The sequence below is a fragment of the Oncorhynchus keta genome, chromosome 18 (assembly GCF_023373465.1).
Source record: "Oncorhynchus keta strain PuntledgeMale-10-30-2019 chromosome 18, Oket_V2, whole genome shotgun sequence".
Classification (NCBI taxonomy): Eukaryota; Metazoa; Chordata; class Actinopteri; order Salmoniformes; family Salmonidae; genus Oncorhynchus; species Oncorhynchus keta.
Window position 1 is genome coordinate 27,867,771 of NC_068438.1, and position 19,041 is coordinate 27,886,811.

The 19,041-nt window shown below is 43.2% G+C and overlaps 1 protein-coding gene across 1 annotated transcript in view; it reads right to left on the reverse strand.

The window, feature by feature from the left end:
* Positions 1-226: 226 nt before the first annotated feature.
* Positions 227-19,041, reverse strand: part of LOC118370738 (seizure protein 6 homolog) — a 193,194-nt gene continuing 174,379 nt past the window's right edge. Inside the window, exons 7-17 of the mRNA XM_052468880.1 lie at positions 13,965-14,131; positions 12,166-12,360; positions 11,937-12,075; positions 6,964-7,160; positions 5,925-6,119; positions 4,920-5,111; positions 1,669-1,860; positions 1,500-1,538; positions 1,207-1,315; positions 735-840; positions 227-271 (exon numbers count right to left, since the gene is read on the reverse strand). Of these exons, the coding sequence (XP_052324840.1) occupies positions 227-271; positions 735-840; positions 1,207-1,315; positions 1,500-1,538; positions 1,669-1,860; positions 4,920-5,111; positions 5,925-6,119; positions 6,964-7,160; positions 11,937-12,075; positions 12,166-12,360; positions 13,965-14,131 (1,576 nt within the window). The remainder of the gene's footprint in view (positions 272-734; positions 841-1,206; positions 1,316-1,499; positions 1,539-1,668; positions 1,861-4,919; positions 5,112-5,924; positions 6,120-6,963; positions 7,161-11,936; positions 12,076-12,165; positions 12,361-13,964; positions 14,132-19,041) is intronic.

A 19,041-nucleotide genomic window follows, 5' to 3' on the forward strand; every position in this document is an offset into this window, starting at 1 on the left:
TTTCGCTGCACCTGCGATAACATCTGTAAAACTGTGTATGCGACCAATACAATTTGATTATATTTTTTAGTTGATTTGAGAGGTTTGCCCCTCTCCTCCTAACCCATTTTTAAATGTACTCAACCTACTGTGGGCTTTAGGTTAATAAGCTCGCACTGTGTAATAGGTTCAGGCTGCAGAATCAGTGTGGAATTGATGAAGACTGACTGACAGACACACTGGAGGCTTAATAAGCAGGTTGTAGCGTAGCGCTTGGGCTCACCTCGTTGTTCTTCAGGAGTGCAGTCAAGGAAGTACAGAGAAAGAGACAGACAGACAGACAGACAGACAAACAATCATTATTTATAGCATGAAAGGATCAAACCTTTGTAAAATATTTGACCTCTTTCAAATACTATTTGAACCCATGTCTGAAAACCATGTCATAGCACTCTGTCAAATAATGTCAAATTAACTAGTTAACCTTTTGTCTGTATCAGGTGTAATGAAATGGCCTTTATCAATGACTGAAGGTGAATGGAGTATAGCTTTACACCCCTCATCCTATTGCTATAACATCACTTAACGGGGAATTCAATTTGGTGAATGAACCTGCAATACGTCAAACCAGACAGTGCTTTAAGTGCATCATCTCAACACAAATGACAGTGTGCCTGAATTCAACCTTTTTGGGGGCTTATTAATTCCAACAGGCATCTTAAAGAACCAGTGAATATCTCTATAACATAACGTACTGTAGTCTCTGTTTCGTAGAGGGAGTTGTCGAAGGTGGACTCTCCTGGGATGTGGTCATATGGTAAGGAGGTGGACATGGGAAGACACATAGGCTTCCCCTGAACCCTAGAGAACACAGACATAGTGTCATAAGGGCAGCATAGTATACTTACAACATTATTACAGAGCCTGTTCGGTCTTGGTTAGACTCAGTGCTTGACTTGGGCAAAAGTTCACCGGTGCGGAGTACCGGCACCTGAAATGTTCTACTGCTTGAGCTTCTGTTCTTCTTATAGAATATTAGTTAAAAAGCATTGTGGAGCACCTACACCTAAATATAAACAGTACCAGCACCCAAAACGAGTACCAGAACCTATTTCAGTCCAAGTCAAGCACTGGTCAGACTACTACAGTAAGTACTATGGATGATGATAGCTTTCATACTTTCAAAGTATTTTGTTTATCTATATAAAGTATGCATACTAGACCTACTTAGAGAAGTAAAGGTATATTCCGATGATGAAGACCATGATGAGGGCCACTGGTATAAAGACTGTTAGAGCTATGTTGGCTCCCTCCATGCTGTAGTCGGCACTGGCAACTGGTGGTAGAGGAATCAACAGGGACACACTCAACTGCTATGATAACCTAAAGATGCATTCTTCAATGTAGCACACTTGAATTTGCTGTGAAGTATTTTATTTCGTTTCATTATTAGGTCTTGATTTTATGTATTCATTTGAATGATGATCTAACATTTACTGTGCAAATATGACGACACTTACTGTCTAACCTGCGTTCATTTATAAACTCCATTGAGGAGGCTGTAAATAAATGAAAAACATCAGAACACAGATGTTAAAACATACAGACATATATATTGTTCATCATGAACTACTGTGAACTAAGTCTGTGTGAACTACACAAAGGAGAGTACATGTCCGCAGTTCCTACCTCTACAGACAGGGGGCAGGCTGCTCCACTGTGAAGGGTGTCCAGGGACACAGCGGAGGACAGGCTCCCCTAGCAACTCATGGCCTCTAAGGCAGGAGAAGCGCAGCGTCTCCCCGGCCTGATAGATAGGCTTCTCTGAGATCTGGGTGCTGTATGACGGGGTGCCAGGGTTCCTGCAAGGCTCATAGTTCACTGTTGAGAAAGGAGAGGACAGGACACACACACACACACACACACACACACACACACACACACACACACACACACACACACACACACACACACACACACACACACACACACACACACACACACACACACACACACACACACACACACACACACACACACACACACACACACACACACACACACACACACACACACACACACACACACAAAGGCATCATATCATCTAGTAAAACTGCCAATCTAGCTAGTATATAACGTTCTGAGTAGTATATAACGTTCTGAGTAGTATATAACGTTCTGAGAACCATGTGTTTCTTAGAGCTTGGTGAGAGTGTGGTTGTCCTATGGTTATACAACCTTCCCACAATATTCTGGGAATTGTGCAGGACAGCCAGCTTGCACATAACTTTCTGAAAAGCAGGTGGAAATGTCTGTATTTCAGCATAGCTTTTCCTCATGGTTCTATTTAAAGTAATGTTCTCAGAACGTTAAGAAACAACTTTCTTCTGTGGGAATTTCAGTACTTCAGCACAACATTTTCTACAGGTTTCCTCATGGTTCTATTTAAAGTAATGTTCTCAGAACGTTCAGAGAATGTTAAAGGTGCAATATCCAGAAATCGCACGGCCAATTCCTGGTTGTTAAAATTCTAATATTTTGCATAATTTGAGTTTTTGTGACAAAACAAGCAATGTATTGTGTAGAGAATCATCGTACCATCTAAACAGCTGTGAAATATATGTTCAATTACCAAAAATACTGTATTTTCAGTTGTTTGAAGCAGGTGTACAAAATCAAAAGTAAAATATGCAAAAACAATGTAACTTTTTGGGGGCGACCTGACCAAATGTATATAGAAATGTGAGTTATAGATCTGTCATTCTCATTGGAAGTATGTCTAAAAGCGGTAGATCAGTTCTATGTGCGCTATTTCTATGCTTTTACATTTTTGTATTTAACCTGTTTTTAACTTCCCATTCTTAAGTTTCATTTTTGCATTTACTTTAGGTTTTGTACACCAGCTTCAAACAACTGCAAATACAGTTGGTACAATGATTCTCTACACTCTGAGGGCTTGTTTTGTTACATAAACTGAAATTAGGCAAATTATTCGAATTTTAGCAACCTGCAATTCCTGCATATTGCACTTTTAATGAAGTACTTGTTTCCTTTGAAATGGGGTCTGTTTGAATAGACTAAAAATAACAGCTTTGTATTTATTTAGAATTTTTATTTTTATTTAACCTTTATTTAACTAGGCAAGTCAGTTAAGAACAAATTCTTGTATAAGTAAAATAAAACATAGCATGCTGGCTCCATCCTGGTGACGAGGTACTAATTCCATGGATAGAGAACAGAAGATCATAGGTTTGAATCTCACTGACACCATGTCAATACATTTTCTTGAATGATTAATGCTTAAAGGGACTGATAGAAATGTACAGAATGGTTATCTGCAGGAAAATGGGGGAGGGTCATGTTTTTTCAATTTCAGTATTTTTTAAATCTAGTCCAGGGGACGATCATGTACTTTGTAATTGATGAAATTTCAATATTTCTCAGTGTTTTAGTATTAGTTGCTTATTAGGCTACATATCGATGTGTGCTCGATGCTGCCCCTCATCTCTGATTCTCCGCTGGGCGCGCAATATCAATTATGCCTATAGGCTATTTAGTGTGGTCTCAATCAAATGATCCATAGCCTATAGGCTATGAAGTGCATGCTCAGAGAAGCACAGAGCAAAGCCGTATTTGTAAGATTGCTGCACAGCTTGCGCACAGACTAGCCTATAGCCTATGTTCTGTTCAGTTTGAGAAGGAGAGCGCGAAGGCCGGAGGTCAACTTTGATAGCTTCCTACTACCATATTTGATTTGAATAAAAACAATGTTTCTTGCCCAAGATGTATTTATGAGAGGTATTGACTTCACAATAAGCCATATTCAAGTAACTTACATTGTGGTGCTGAAACTTGAAGCAGCAGTAGCAGTACAATCAATTGGAAATGGACAGCTCATGGTGCTGAAAGTAGGCACATTTGAGTAGGCATAATTAATTTAAACAGTCTTCATTTTAATTAGACTTTACTAACAACAAGTGGGCTTTGTGTTGGAGCCTATTTCTTCCTAGATGACATTAGGCTCAAACTGAATAGGCTGCTATATCCATAGATTTGTCAGTCAATTCCTCCACCCATACACTCTTTAAATAACAGCCCTTCACTGACACGGGGGTAGGCTAAGTTAAAACAAAGACTCAAATTGAGGGGGTATGAGAGGGTATGCCATAGGCCTACCTTTTTATTTAATATAGATAATGGCAAACTTTGCTTGGGAAGTAATCTAATTCTGTCACTATCAACTGATTAAGCTATTAACTTTCTGTACAATAGTAGATGTTTAAACGCAGACAACTTTTCGGGAAATACTTGTATCCTGCGAACCCTCAACCTTCTAGCCCGCAGCCCTGTTTTCTTTTTATTTATTTAACCTTTATTTAACTAGACAAGTCAGTTAAAAACAAATTCTTATTCACAATGACGGCCTACCCCGGCCAAACCCGGACGACGCTGGGCAAATTGTTCGCCGCCCTATTGGACTTCCAATCACGGACGGTTGTGATACAGCCTGGAATCAAACCAGGATCTGTAGTGAAGCCTCTAGCACTGAGATGCAGTGCCTTAGATCGCTGCGCCACTCGGGAGCCCATCAAAATGTCCACTATCAAAATTCCTGCGTTGACATGTAATGCTTACAGGATGAAGAACCGTTTATAGAACTGCAAATAAGATAATAAAACCTCCCAGGAAAACTTTTAGGGAACCATAGCAAAACGTTCTCAGAATCTCCCTGCAACCTAAAATGTATGTTCCCAGAACGGGCAAAATTTCCACTTCCATTCTCAGAACGTTTAAAAAACGTTCAGTTTTACCAACGTCATTCCCAGAACCAATGGGAAACCAAAAATGTATGTTCCCACAACACACAAGGAGCCATGTGCTAGCTGGGAAGTGTGTATGATGGAGATGTGTTATCAGGCTTAAGTCCAGGGGGTACATACAGACACATTTGGGTAGCCTCTCACTCCACTTAGGTCCGGAGGAGCCGTGGTTGTAGCAGGAGAGCAGGCTGTTTCCAGAGAGGGTGTAGCCCTTGTTGCAGATGTACTGGACTGTGGAGCCTACAGTGAAACGCGGGCCGGACATCACCTTGCGACTGTGCTCCACAGTACCTGGGTCGGCACACAACAGCACTGGCACACAGACACACAGACACACAGACAGACAGACAGACAGACAGACAGACAGACAGACAGACAGACAGACAGACAGACAGACAGACAGACAGACAGACAGACAGACAGACAGACAGACAGACAGACAGACAGACAGACAGACAGACAGACAGACAGACAGACAGACAGACAGACAGACAGACAGACAGACAGACAGACAGACAGACAGAGGTTACTCATGTGCAGTGAATACAATTTTATTTTATTATATTATTAGTATTTGTCACTGCTTATTTGTGGTTATCCGATGTGGCCAGAGTGGTGCCTTTTTCTAAGTAAACCCTTCAGACACATAAACCCACCGAGCTGGAGAATAAAGAGATCATCTCTGTGTCTCAGTCTCTCACAGCAGCAAACCACAAACCCAATCCTAGGCCCAGTAGGATAGGGGTCAGTGTGGTAATAATGTTTATGTGACAGACGTCCAAATGAGGCTCCAAACCCCTGTGTCCTGTTACCGGTCAGTGATGCCGTGCCTGACCCTGTGTGGGACGGGATCAGGACCAAGGACACTCTGTCACACTATCCTGTCTCTACTCCACAGCATCCAGGTTATCTGGATAAAACAGGAGTAATGTGTGGAGGAGCTAGAACACAGACCCTATTCAACTCACTGATACATCGGTTTATAGAGAAAAAGGGTTGTGTTTTCAGGAAAGCAGTGAATGTTGTTACCCATCAGCCTCTGCTTTAGCCTGTCCTTAACTGAAACTGCCTCTCACACCTACAATGCACCTTTTGTATGCAGGTGTGTGTGTGTGTGGTATTCACCTCTCTCACAGCTGGGCAGGTCTCCGCTCCAGGTCAGGTCCCACTGGCACATGAGCAGCTCTGTGCCCACCAGCTGGAAGCCTGGGTAGCACTGGTAGGTGACCACTGTGCCATGGACCAGCTCAGGGTGGGAGGTGCTCTTCCATCCGTTGGTGATCTCTGGGAGCTCCGGACACGTGTCGTTACGAGGTACCTCTGTATCCACGAAGGAGGGAGAGAGAAAGAGAGCGAGAGAAAAAAGGCAACTACTTTACAGAGCGCACAGAGCTGGAGTGGTGTGGTTTTGCATTCAAATGAATGAACCTCTGGACAAACTCAATAGAGGACATCCATTTTGTTGGAATTTCAATCTAGTGTGAAAAGTATCACGCATGGGGAACTCTATCTGCCAGGCCCTGTTCTAGCCACAGCAGAAGCCAGAGAGGGCAGGGCACCCTGCAGATGAGGCTAATGTAGACAAACACACGCAGTAATTGTGTTTGGGCCTCTGACGGGCACAATACCAGACAGCTGCACCACTTGGCTGGGCCTTGCTTTCCCTCTCAGTTAGAGGCATGAACAGACTACAAAACCACCTCTCTCTCTCTCTCTCTCTCTCCCCACCCCTCTCTCTCTCTCTCTCTCTCTCTCTCTCTCTCTCTCTCTCTCTCTCTCTCTCTCTCTCTCTCTCTCTCTCTCTCTCTCTCTCTCTCTCTCTCTCTCTCTCTCTCTCTCTCTCTCTCTCTCTCTCACGTTTCTCTCTCTCTCCCCACCCCCTCTCTCTCCTCCCCCTCCCCTCTCTCTCTCTCCCTTCCTCTTCTCTCTTTCACTCACTCTTCTCTCTCTCTCGCTGCATCTTATCAGATGTCTGCTTTATGGGTTGGCTCCGCTCTGGTTTCGTGACGACCGTGCTGATGGAAGGGGCCCCTCTGACCATGGACGAGTGTCCTCCTGAACCCTCTAGAACTCTCCTCCTCCTTACTCATCTCCCCTCTTCACTGGCCGTCTATCTCTTCAACTCTCTGTTCACACACTCTCGTAACTCACTCCGGGGTCTTACCAAAGAAGTGCACCACAAAGCCGTTGCCGTAGCCGTAGATGTTGGTTGCCGGGTCAGACTGGAACTGGATGGTGACATCGGCCATGGAGGTGTAGATTTTGAAGTGTGGCCGTGAGCCACCGTACTGGCCCAGCACCGTAGCAGTCAGGTCATCTCCATCATAGAATGTCAGCAGGTCGTTCTTCCCTATATTGAGGCTGGAGCACCAAGAAGGAAAATGTATTTCACCATGCACAATGAATTGGCCTTCACGCACACTCTCACATTACTAGCTCATTTGTCACTGTTTCCTGTATCTGTTTTAAAAATTTGAATGCACCCTCACTAAAATACTTTTCTTGCTTTGAGACGTTCTGTTTCACTCTTCCATTTACTTTGGAGCACCATAGCTCTACTGACAAGAAAGTAGAGCTATGTGGTAATTTGTCGCTTAATTTCTTTTTACTATTGTTTTAAATGTGTCACCTGAGACAGAGCCCTCTCTTTAAGCACCAGGACGCACCAGGACGGGATGTGAAGTAGGGAGGAAATGAGTGTATGTGGATATTTTCTGTGTGCCTAGTGATATTTTCTGTATGCCCAGTGGATATTTTCTGTATGCCTAGTGGATATTTTCTGTATGCCCAGTGGATATTTTCTGTATGCCTAGTGGATATTTTCTGTGTGCCTAGTGGGTATTTTCTGTGTGCCTAGTGGATATTTTCTGTATGCCCAGTGGATATTTTCTGTGTGCCTAGTGGATATTTTCTGTATGCCCAGTGGATATTTTCTGTGTGCCTAGTGGATATTTTCTGTATGCCCAGTGGATATTTTCTGTGTGCCTAGTGGATATTTTCTGTATGCCCAGTGGATATTTTCTGTGTGCCTAGTGGATATTTTCTGTATGCCCAGTGGATATTTTCTGTGTGCCTAGTGGATATTTTCTGTATGCCCAGTGGATATTTTCTGTGTGCCTAGTGGATATTTTCTGTATGCCTAGTGGATATTTTCTGTGTGCCTAGTGGATATTTTCTGTATGCCCAGTGGATATTTTCTGTGTGCCTAGTGGATATTTTCTGTATGCCCAGTGGATATTTTCTGTGTGCCTAGTGGATATTTTCTGTATGCCCAGTGGATATTTTCTGTGTGCCTAGTGGATATTTTCTGTATGCCCAGTGGATATTTTCTGTATGCCTAGTGGATATTTTCTGTGTGCCTAGTGGGTATTTTCTGTGTGCCTAGTGGATATTTTCTGTATGCCCAGTGGATATTTTCTGTGTGCCTAGTGGATATTTTCTGTATGCCCAGTGGATATTTTCTGTGTGCCTAGTGGATATTTTCTGTATGCCCAGTGGATATTTTCTGTGTGCCTAGTGGATATTTTCTGTATGCCTAGTGGATATTTTCTGTATGCCTAGTGGGTATTTTCTGTGTGCCTAGTGGATATTTTCTGTATGCCCAGTGGATATTTTCTGTGTGCCTAGTGGGTATTTTCTGTATGCCCAGTGGATATTTTCTGTATGCCCAGTGGATATTTTCTGTGTGCCTAGTGGATATTTTCTGTATGCCTAGTGGATATTTTCTGTATGCCTAGTGGATATTTTCTGTATGCACAGTGGATATTTTCTGTGTGCCTAGTGGGTATTTTCTGTATGCCCAGTGGATATTTTCTGTGTGCCTAGTGGATATTTTCTGTGTGCCTAGTGGATATTTTCTGTATGCCTAGTGGGTATTTTCTGTGTGCCTAGTGGATATTTTCTGTATGCCCAGTGGATATTTTCTGTATGCCCAGTGGATATTTTCTGTATGCCCAGTGGATATTTTCTGTGTGCCCAGTGGATATTTTCTGTGTGCCTAGTGGGTATTTTCTGTATGCCTAGTGGGTATTTTCTGTGTGCCTAGTGGATATTTTCTGTATGCCCAGTGGATATTTTCTGTGTGCCTAGTGGGTATTTTCTGTATGCCCAGTGGATATTTTCTGTGTGCCTAGTGGATATTTTCTGTATGCCCAGTGGATATTTTCTGTGTGCCCAGTGGATATTTTCTGTGTGCCTAGTGGATATTTTCTGTATGCCTAGTGGGTATTTTCTGTGTGCCTAGTGGATATTTTCTGTATGCCTAGTGGATATTTTCTGTGTGCCTAGTGGATATTTTCTGTGTGCCCAGTGGATATTTTCTGTATGCCTAGTGGATATTTTCTGTATGCCTAGTGGATATTTTCTGTGTGCCCAGTGGATATTTTCTGCCGATGCATCTGTATTGCAACTCTAGAAAAAGCTACATCTGCAGTAATTCATTTACTTTTGAAAATGCATCTCACCTCAACAGAGCGGGACAGATTTAGAAATTGTATCAGCTTGCATAGAATTAGTTGTGATCGAGTTAAACAAGCCTTTGCATAGCTGTGCTGCCATATCTGCAGAGAAAATCAATCATGCTTTCTATTGTGTGGCAGTGATTTGATTTAGTGTAATTCAAACACAGGCTCAGATTGACTCGGCTCACAGGCCCACATGCCTGCCACCATGTTCCTTCACAGTGTGTTATCTCAGACAACTCCTCATCTGTACCCACATTTGCTTTTCTCCACCACTGAGAGAACTTGACATTTATGTCCAGTACAAGTTTCAAACTAGTTTGAGCAAAATTAATACCCCTCAATACAAATCACAATTAGACTAAACACAGTCATTTGGGTGTCATGATGGCTCCCCAATGGTCATTAGACCATTCTCCTTTTAGACCATTCTCCTTTTATCTCACCACTGCACCTCTTAGTTCCCAAACCTGAATGAACGTTCTGATGGAAGATCCTGTTTCTAGTTCTCTCCTCTCTGGCTTGTGAGATCTTGGCTGGACAGGGATCCAGATGCACTGCCCTTCACTCCGACTCAACTCTCAGTGCTAGGCTAACATACAGTATCCAGACTAGCAGGCTCAGAGTCAACACACTTATCAGCAATACTTGTGATGGAATAAGCCAATGAGTTCTCCTGCCAACTTCCAGCCCTGGGAGACAAACCTAATCAAGATAAGTGCTATAACTAATATTTGATGCATCGATGCATAAAATATCCTGTCGCTCTTTTCACTAAATTCTCACCAAAGGCAAAGCACACTTTAATGGAAGCTAATATGGAACTACCAGAATCACTGTCTATCTTTCAAATCCTATTTAATTGCAAACTATTTCAGTATGTGTGTGTATGTGAATGTATGCATGCACATTAACTAGAACTGCCGAAGGTCACATGCATGCGTGTTTGTGTGCAGGTGTTTATTCAGAATGTGTATTTCTGATAATCAAAGTTCATCAAGGCAGAGGCACAGCCTATTCTCATTCCCATACACTCCTAAACACTATTTAGGTGTTGGACCCCTCCGTCAACATCTGGAGCGTCTGAACTTAGGCTGCTGAACTACACCCCAGGTGTACCATCCTCCACACCTGCATGTCGTTCACAACCCCATCTCCTGCACCTGAGCTCTTAACGAGCGCCTAGCTAGTACTCCTAGTTGGTCGGGATTTACCAGTCGTCATTGGTAGTTCCCCTGAATGAGTGTCCCAGCCGTCATTAGGGCCCCTGGTCCTGTGTGATTGTGGGAGCGGTGAGCAGGACGCTGGGCCGTGATGAATGACTATAGAGGAATGAGATTGTTCTCATTATGGTGGTAAAGTGTTTCTAAACCCTGGTAACGAGCTTTAGGAAAGGCACACTGTGCAATGGTGTTTCAGAATGCTGGCGTGACTAGTAGGCCAAGAGGGAGGCATCAGGCATGGTATATGCAGGTTCATGGCACGAGAGTCTGTGTGTTCAGATTATCAGTGACTGTGCTCCAAGCACAATCACGCTTTGTGGAACCCTGGTTTCATCACTATGATCAGAGACTGAATGCGTTCTTTGAGGATATACTGAAGGATAACAGTGGTTTGAGTGATGTCGTTAAACTGAGATTGCAGATGTTAGGTTCTCATATTTCCCCTTGTTCACCTTTCAGTGTGTGCTGGTATTGATGTTCACATCAAAACTGGAGGAAACGGGGAGGAAATCCTGTAGATTATCCTTAGATAGCCTTCTCTCTGTCTCACCCACATGCACACTCAGGCTGAATTCTCATCACCGCTCCAAGGTTGAGCTGAACGCTCTTCACCAGTGTCCCTGAAAGTCATATCTGCCCAAATCGCATCCCCTCTAAATTAATAGGAAATTCATTATTTTGACAGCTTATTGTACCAAACATGGAGGATGCCATTTATTACAATGCTTCAGAATGTACAACCACAGTTGAGGCGTTCCGAAGAGAGAGGGAAGAGAAAAGAGCAAGAGAGACAACATATGCAAATGAGCCAGTTCTTAATTAAAGAATCCAAATGATTGTACGCATGGTTAATCTATCAAGGTCTGACACAGCAGGGTCTTCTGTTCCCAGCCTTCACCTGACATCACTATCAAGGAAAACTCTCACTCCTCTCCCCTGCTCTGCTCAACTCAACCTATCTGATTCAGCAGAACACACACACACCACCTCTGTCCGAACCCCTGTGAAATAATTAGTTTCCTTTCCAGTTGGTAATTAACCTTTGTCTGCTGCTACTTATGTTTCCCATCCAAGAGCAACATATTATTTTATCTTCAGCCCTTTTCTCTTTTGATTTGTTTAACCAGTCACAGTGGGGTAGTTTTTTGCACTGGCAGTTTCTGTTTGAAGTCAGGGCCGTGTTTGTACATCAGCAGTAAAGCTTCTCCTAATGATCTGAGTGTAGAGATCTGCTGTAGAGCTTGTGTGAGGGTCAATATCCTTACAAAGGTTAGAGCTATTCTGTGGTGGAGCGTCCTCCACTTGAACTGCTATGGGAAGGGGATGTGCAGCCAGGACGTTGTTTTAAAGGGTTCCCATAGCTAACATCCCTTTTCTGTGTCTACATAAAATGTTATATCTAATGTTCAGGATAATCTGTAGTGTAGAACGTAAGAGATAATTAAGATACGTACACTTGGATGTCTAGCATGATCCTCCTGTCTTCCTCCACGTGAATCCCCCAGATGCAGTCCTGGCCGCTATCGTAGGCCTCCGGCCAGTTAGGAGACAGGACCACTCCAGCAGAGTCAGTCATCTCTCCACTGCAAACAGCTGTAACACACACACACAGTAAGCAAAAATACTCTGTGCAACAATATCATATGGCTCATTTCCTACACAGAACCAAAACACACAGCATACCTCTGCAGGCGGGCTCAGTCTCGTTCCACTGGGGGTTGTTGTGGTCCATGCACTCAATGATGACAGAGCCCTGCTCCAGGGTGTAGCCAGGGTCACAGGTGAACTCTACCACCGTCCCCACTGCCCACGTGCTGTCATTACTGGTGAAGTTACCGTACTTGACAAACGTCTCATAGCAGTGGCCCACTGCAAACGCTGTGAAGGAGAGAATATGTGGATCAACCACAGAAAAAAGGCCAGACTGTGTCACTGAGCCCCTTGTCTGCCATAGGCAGCGGGCCATTGACTTTCCAGTTAGCGAGCCGCTCGCTAGCTCGCTGCCTAGCAGAGACGGAGCAGACCCAGAGGTACATTTAATTGGTGGTCTGCTGCTTCAACCCACTGACTGACATGTAATGGTTTCAGGATGAGAGGAGCACTATTAAAGCAGTTATACATGGTGTCAGATTGAACTGGGTAATGCTGTTAAAGACAACCCACACACGGCCCATTAGGATAAGCAGCGCTGCTCTCTTACATTTGCTACAGTAAATTGAAGCCCAATACAGATTAAATTGATCTGATTGGATAATGACTCCAGGACCTGTGATGTGGCTCTGACTCCAAGCTCTGAATAGCCCTTTGAACAACCATGTATGAATTGCCACATAAGTAGAGAGGAAGACTGGGGATGAGTTTAGAGAAAAATGTAACATTTAAAAGTTTGAAGCCCAACTGGTCAGAGCAGAGGACTTCAATTGTTATGTTATGTTTCACTTAATTCCATTCCAATTATTTATAGGAGGGAAAGAAGAGGGGAGGGCCTGAGGCAGTGTCTTTTTTCCACACCGGTGCCTGAAGGAGTCTGCGTGATGCATTTCTTAAACAACAGTTTTTATCTCCACTAATTTTACACTGCTGGACTGTATGTGAGGGAAGTTTGAGTATCCTTGAGTATCAATCAAATCAATGAAATATATTTATAAAGCCCTTTTTACATCAGCAGATGTCACAAAGTGCTATACAGAAACCCAGCTTAAAACTCCAAACAGCAAGCAATGCAGATGTAGAAGCTCGGTGGCTAGGAAAAACTCCCTGGAAAGGCAAGAACCTAGGAAGAAACCTAGAGAGGAACCAAGCTCTGAGGGCTGGCCAGTCCTCTTCTGGCTGTGGTAGGTGGAGATGATAAGAGTACATGCCCATTTAGGCCAGATTGTTCTTCAAGATGTTCAAACATTCATCGATGACCAACAGGGTCAAGTAATAATCACAGTTGTTGTAGAGGGTGCAACAGGTCATTACCTCAGGAGTAAATGTCAGTTGGCTTTTCATAGCCATGTACCCTTTCCAAAGACCTGAAGACTTGTGTTAAATACCCATGCCTAGTCGTGTGGCACACAGGGAACCTGCCTTCTACGCCAGTTAGTAACATTGGTGTCATGACCTGGATGGGTCTCTGTGAGATGGAGGTCAAAGGGGGGGCTAGGGGTAACCGAGACCTGAAGACTTGCGTTAGCTCCCTTGGGGATGTGTGTTTCGGCTCTCTTTGGGAGAAGGAGACCAAGGCGCAGCGTGGTAGGCGTACATCGTGTTTTCAGTGATGACACCAAAAAACAAAATAACAACGACATAACACGAAAGCGAACAATTCCGTCAGGCACAGACACTAAACAGAAGATAAGATCCCACAACTGAAAGTGGGGAAAAGGGCTACCTAAGTATGTTCCCCAGTCAGAGGCAAAGATAGGCTCCTAACCAAACCTAACCAAACATAGAGAATAACAAGGATCTCTAAGGTCAGGGCGTGACAATGTGTCTACCTTGGTATCTGATGGCGATGCCGGTGGAGGTGCCTGCACCGTCAGTGGTGAGCTCTATGAAGAGGGATCTGGAAGTGCTCACCAGGCCCTCGTTGGGCAGGTACTCCACCTCATATGAGTCATACAGCGGAGGAGAATCAATGTTGTTCCCATTTTTGATCAGAAGCCTGAAAGAGAGAATTGAAAACACATCAGTACCTGGTTGGATTTCTAAAACCTCGTAATATGCGTAGTGGCCACGTTCCTAATGAGATGAAGCAACAGGAAGGAGTGTGATATGGTCGTACAGCATCGGGCTTGACTGTTCTGCATATAAGACCAATGATATATTTCAGTACAGCTGAGGAGCTAGCCTACTTACCTCATTAAAAGTCCATTTGTTATTGTCTCCAGACACAGCGGCTACCACTCCTAAAAACAACATTATCTCAACTCAAATAAGCATGTCCTAGTCAATTCAATTAATTAATTTGAAGCCCCCTCTTGTGAGGTGTTATATTGCCTTACAAACATTCACAACAGCTTATAGATGCAGTCACATAGCATTATGATTCCAATAAGGAAAATAAATATAAATGCTAACATTTTCAAAGATTATACTGAGTTACAGTTCATATAAGGAAATCAGTCAATTGAAATATATTCAGTTCAGGCTGTTGATTCTGGCCTGTGGAATGTTGTCCCACTCCTCTTCAATGGCTGTGCGAAGTTGCTGGATATTGGCAGGAACTGGTACATGCTGTCGTACACTTCGATCCAGAGCATCCCAAACATTCTCAATGGCTGACATGTATGGTGAGTATGCAGGCCATGGAAGAAATGGGACATTTTCAGCTTCCAGGAATTGTGTATAAGATCCTTGTGACATGGGGCTGTGCATTATCATGCTGAAATATGAGGTGGCACGACAATGGGCCTCAGGATCTCGTCACGGTATCTCTGTGCATTCAAATTGCCATTGATAAAATGCAATTGTGTTCATTGTCTGTAGTTTATGCCTGTCCATACCATAACCCCACCGCCACCATGGGGCAGTCTGTTCACAACGCTGACATCAGCAAACCGCTCACTCACACGACGCCATACAGCTGGTCTGCGGACGGTTGGACGTACTGCCAAATTCTCTAAAACAACATTGGATGCGGCTTATGGTAGAGAAATTATAATAAAATGATCAGGCAACAGCTGTGGTGGATATTCCTGCAGTCAGCATGGCAATTGCATGCACACTCAAAACTTGAGACATCTGTGGCATTGTGGTGTGTAACATAACTGCACATTTTAGAGTGGCCTTTTGGCACAAGGCCGACCTGTGTAATGATCATGCTGTTTAATCAGCTTCTTGATATGCCACACCTGTCAGGTTGTTGGATTATCTTGGCAAAGAAGAAATCCTCACTATTTTGGCACAAAATCTGAGCGAAATCAGCTTTTTGTGCATAAATAACATTTCTGGGATATTTTATTTCAGCTCATGAAACATGGGACAAACACTTTACATGTTGCGTATATATTATTGTTCTGTATAGTTTCACAATGACAGTAAAAAAATAAAGTAAGAAGGGGATTCAAGTGACATGTTTCCAATTATTTCAGTATTTCTTTCTCTCTCTCTCTCTTTCTACCTTCCTCTTAAACTATTTTCTCAAAATTGGATTTCCATTCTGACACAGAGACACAGATGTTCCATTGAATCTGTACCTCAGATGATGAGACAATGCCTGGAAGTGTATCAGAGGAATGGACTGGTAATGACGTGTGTGACAACAGAACCATGAGCCTGCGGTGAGAATCAGGTCCAACTGTCACAGAGATAGCAGTAGGACTCTGATGGGCTGTTGACTGCATGTTGAATGACAAATGTACTCAAGTGAGCATTTAGACCTGGATAGTGTACTGGAGTAGAACAATAAGGCCAGAACACTTTAGCAGACCTGGGTCCAGATAGTTTTCTACTTTATTGAGTTGGCCTGGTGCAATATAAAAAATGGAATAGCCCTGTGAGTTTTTAAAATATATTTTTTATTTCACCTTTATTTAACCAGGTAGGCTAGTTGAGAACAAGTTCTCATTTGCAACTGCGACCTGGCCAAGATAAAGCGTAGCAATTCGACACATACAACGACACAGAGTTACACACGGAACAAACAAAACATAAAGTCAAGAAAACAAAAAGTCTATATACAGTGAGTGCAAATGAGGTAAGTTAAGGAAATAAATAGGCCATGGTGGCGAAGTAATTACAATATAGCAATTAAACACTGGAAATGTAATGGTAGATCGGCAGAAGATGAATGTGCCGGTAGAGATACTGGGGTGCAAAGGAGCAAAATAAATAAATAAATACCAGTTTGGGGATGAGGTAGGTAGATAGATGGGCTGTTTACAGATGGGCTATGTACAGGTGCAATGATCTGTAAGCTGCTCTGACAGCTGGTGCTTAAAGCTAGTGAGGTAGATGTGAGTCTCCAGCTTCAGAGATATTTGTAATTCGTTCCAGTCATGGGCAGCAGAGAACTGGAAGGAAAGACGACCAAAGGAGGAAATGGCTTTGGGGGTGACCAGTGAGATATACCTGCTGGAGCGCGTGCTACAAGTGGGTGCTGCTATGGTGACCAGTGAGCTGAGATAAGGTGGGGTTTTACCTAGCAGAGACTTGTAGATGACCTGTAGCCAGTGGGTTTGGCGACAAGTATGAAGCGAGGGCCAATCAACGAGAGCGTACAGGTCGCAATGGTGGATAGTGTATGGGGCTTTGGTGACAAAACGGATGGCACTGTGATAGACTGCATCCAGTTTGTTGAGTAGAGTGTTGGAGGCTATTTTATAGATGACATCACCGAAGTCGAGGATCGGTAGGATGGTCAGTTTTACGAGGGTATGTTTGGCAGCATGAGTGAAGGATGCTTTGTTGCGATATAGGAAGCCGATTCTAGATTTAATTTTGGATTGGAGATGCTTAATGTGAGTCTGGAAGGAGAGTTTACAGTCTAACCAGACACTCGGGTATTTGTAGTTGTCCACGTATTCTAAGTCAGAGCCGTCCAGAGTAGTGATGCTGGACGGGCGAGCAGGTGTGGGCAGCGATCGATTGAAAAGCATGCATTTAGTTTTACTTGCGTTTAAGAGCAGTTGGAGGCCACGGAAGGAGAGTTATATGCCACTGAAGCTCGTCTGGAGGTTAGTTAACACAGTGTCCAAGGAGTGGCAGAAGTATACAGAATGGTGTCGTCTGCGTAGAGGTGGATCAGAGAATCACCAGCAGCAAGAGCAACATCATTGATGTATACAGGAAAGAGAGTCGGCCCGAGAATTGAACCCTGTGGCATACCCATAGAGACTGTCAGAGGTCCAGACAACAGGCCCTCCGATTTGACACACTGAACTCTATCAGAGAAGTAGTTGGTAAACCAGGCGAGGCAATCATTTAAGAAATCAAGGCTGTCGAGTCTTTCAATAAGAATGTTGTGATTGACAGAGTCGAAAGCGTTGGCCAGGTCGATGAACATGGCTGCACAGTAATGTCTCTTATCGATGGCGGTTATGATGTCGTTTAGAACCTTGAGCGTGGCTGAGGTGCACCCATGACCAGCTCTGAAACCAGATTGCATAGCGGAGAAGGTATGGTGGGATTCGAAATGGTCAGTAATCTGTTTGTTAACTTCGCTTTCGAAGACCTTAGAAAGACAGGGTAGGATAGATATAGGTCTGTAGCAGTTTAGGTCTGTAGCAGGATGACCGCAGCAGCTTTCCAATAGTGAAACCTAATAGTGCACCTATACATTCAAGTGTTTTTGACATTGTAGAATAATAGTGAAGACATCAAAACTATGAAATAACACATATGGAATCATGTAGTAACCAAAAATATTTGGATACTACATGATACATATTTTAGATTTTTCATAGATTCTTCAAAGCCGGGAGGTGTGTTGTGGGTCATTGTCCTGTTGAAAAAACAAATGATAGTCCCACTAAGCGCAAGCCAGATGGGATGGCTTATCGCTGCAGAATGCTGTGGTAGCTATGCTGGTTAAGTGTGCATCGAAATTTAAATAAATCACAGACAGTGTCACCAGCAAAGCACTCCCACACCATCACACCTCCTCCTCTATGCTTCTCGTGGGAAAAACACATGCAGAGATCATCCGTTTACCTACTCTACGTTTCACAAAGACACTGCGTTTGGAACCAAAAACCGTAAATTAGGACTCATAAGACCGAAGGACAGATTTCCACCGGTCTAATGTCCATTGCTCGTGTTTCTTGGCCCAAGAAAGTCTCTTCTTATTGGTGTCCTTTAGTGGTTTCTTTGCAGCAATTCAACAATGAAGGCCTGATTCACACAGTCTCCTCTGAACAGTTGATGCTATGATGTGTCTGTTACTTGAACTCCATGAAGCATTTATTTGGGCTGCAATCTGAGGTGCAGTTAACTCTAATGAACTTATCCTCTGCAACAGCGGTATCTCTGAGTCTTCTTTTCCTGTGGCAGTCTTCAAGAGAGACAGTTTAATCATGGCGCTTGACATGACAGACCTTCATGTCTTAAAGTAATGATAGACTGTCGTTTCTCTTTGGTTACTTGAGCTGTTCTTGCCATAATATGGACTTGGTCTTTTACCAAATAGGGCTGTCTTCTGTATACCACCCCTACCTTGTCACAACACAACTGATTGGCTCAAACGCATTAAGGAAAGAAATTCCACAAACTCAATTTGAACAAGGCACACCTGTTCATGGAAATGCATTCCAGGTGTCTACCTCATGAAGCTGGTTGAGAGAATGCCAAGAGTGTGAAAAGCTGTCATCAAGGCAAAGGGTGGCTACTTTGAAGAAACCCAAATATATTTGGATGTGTTTAACACTTTTCTAGTTACTACATGATTCCATATGTGTTATTTCATAGTTTTGATGTCTTCACTATTATACTACAATGTAGAAAAAAGTAAAAATAAACAACTATAAAATGAGTAGGTGTGTCCATACCTTCGACTGGTATGTATATATATATATTCAATATATTCAATATATAGTTGAAGTCGGAAGTTTACATACACCTTAGCCAAATACATTT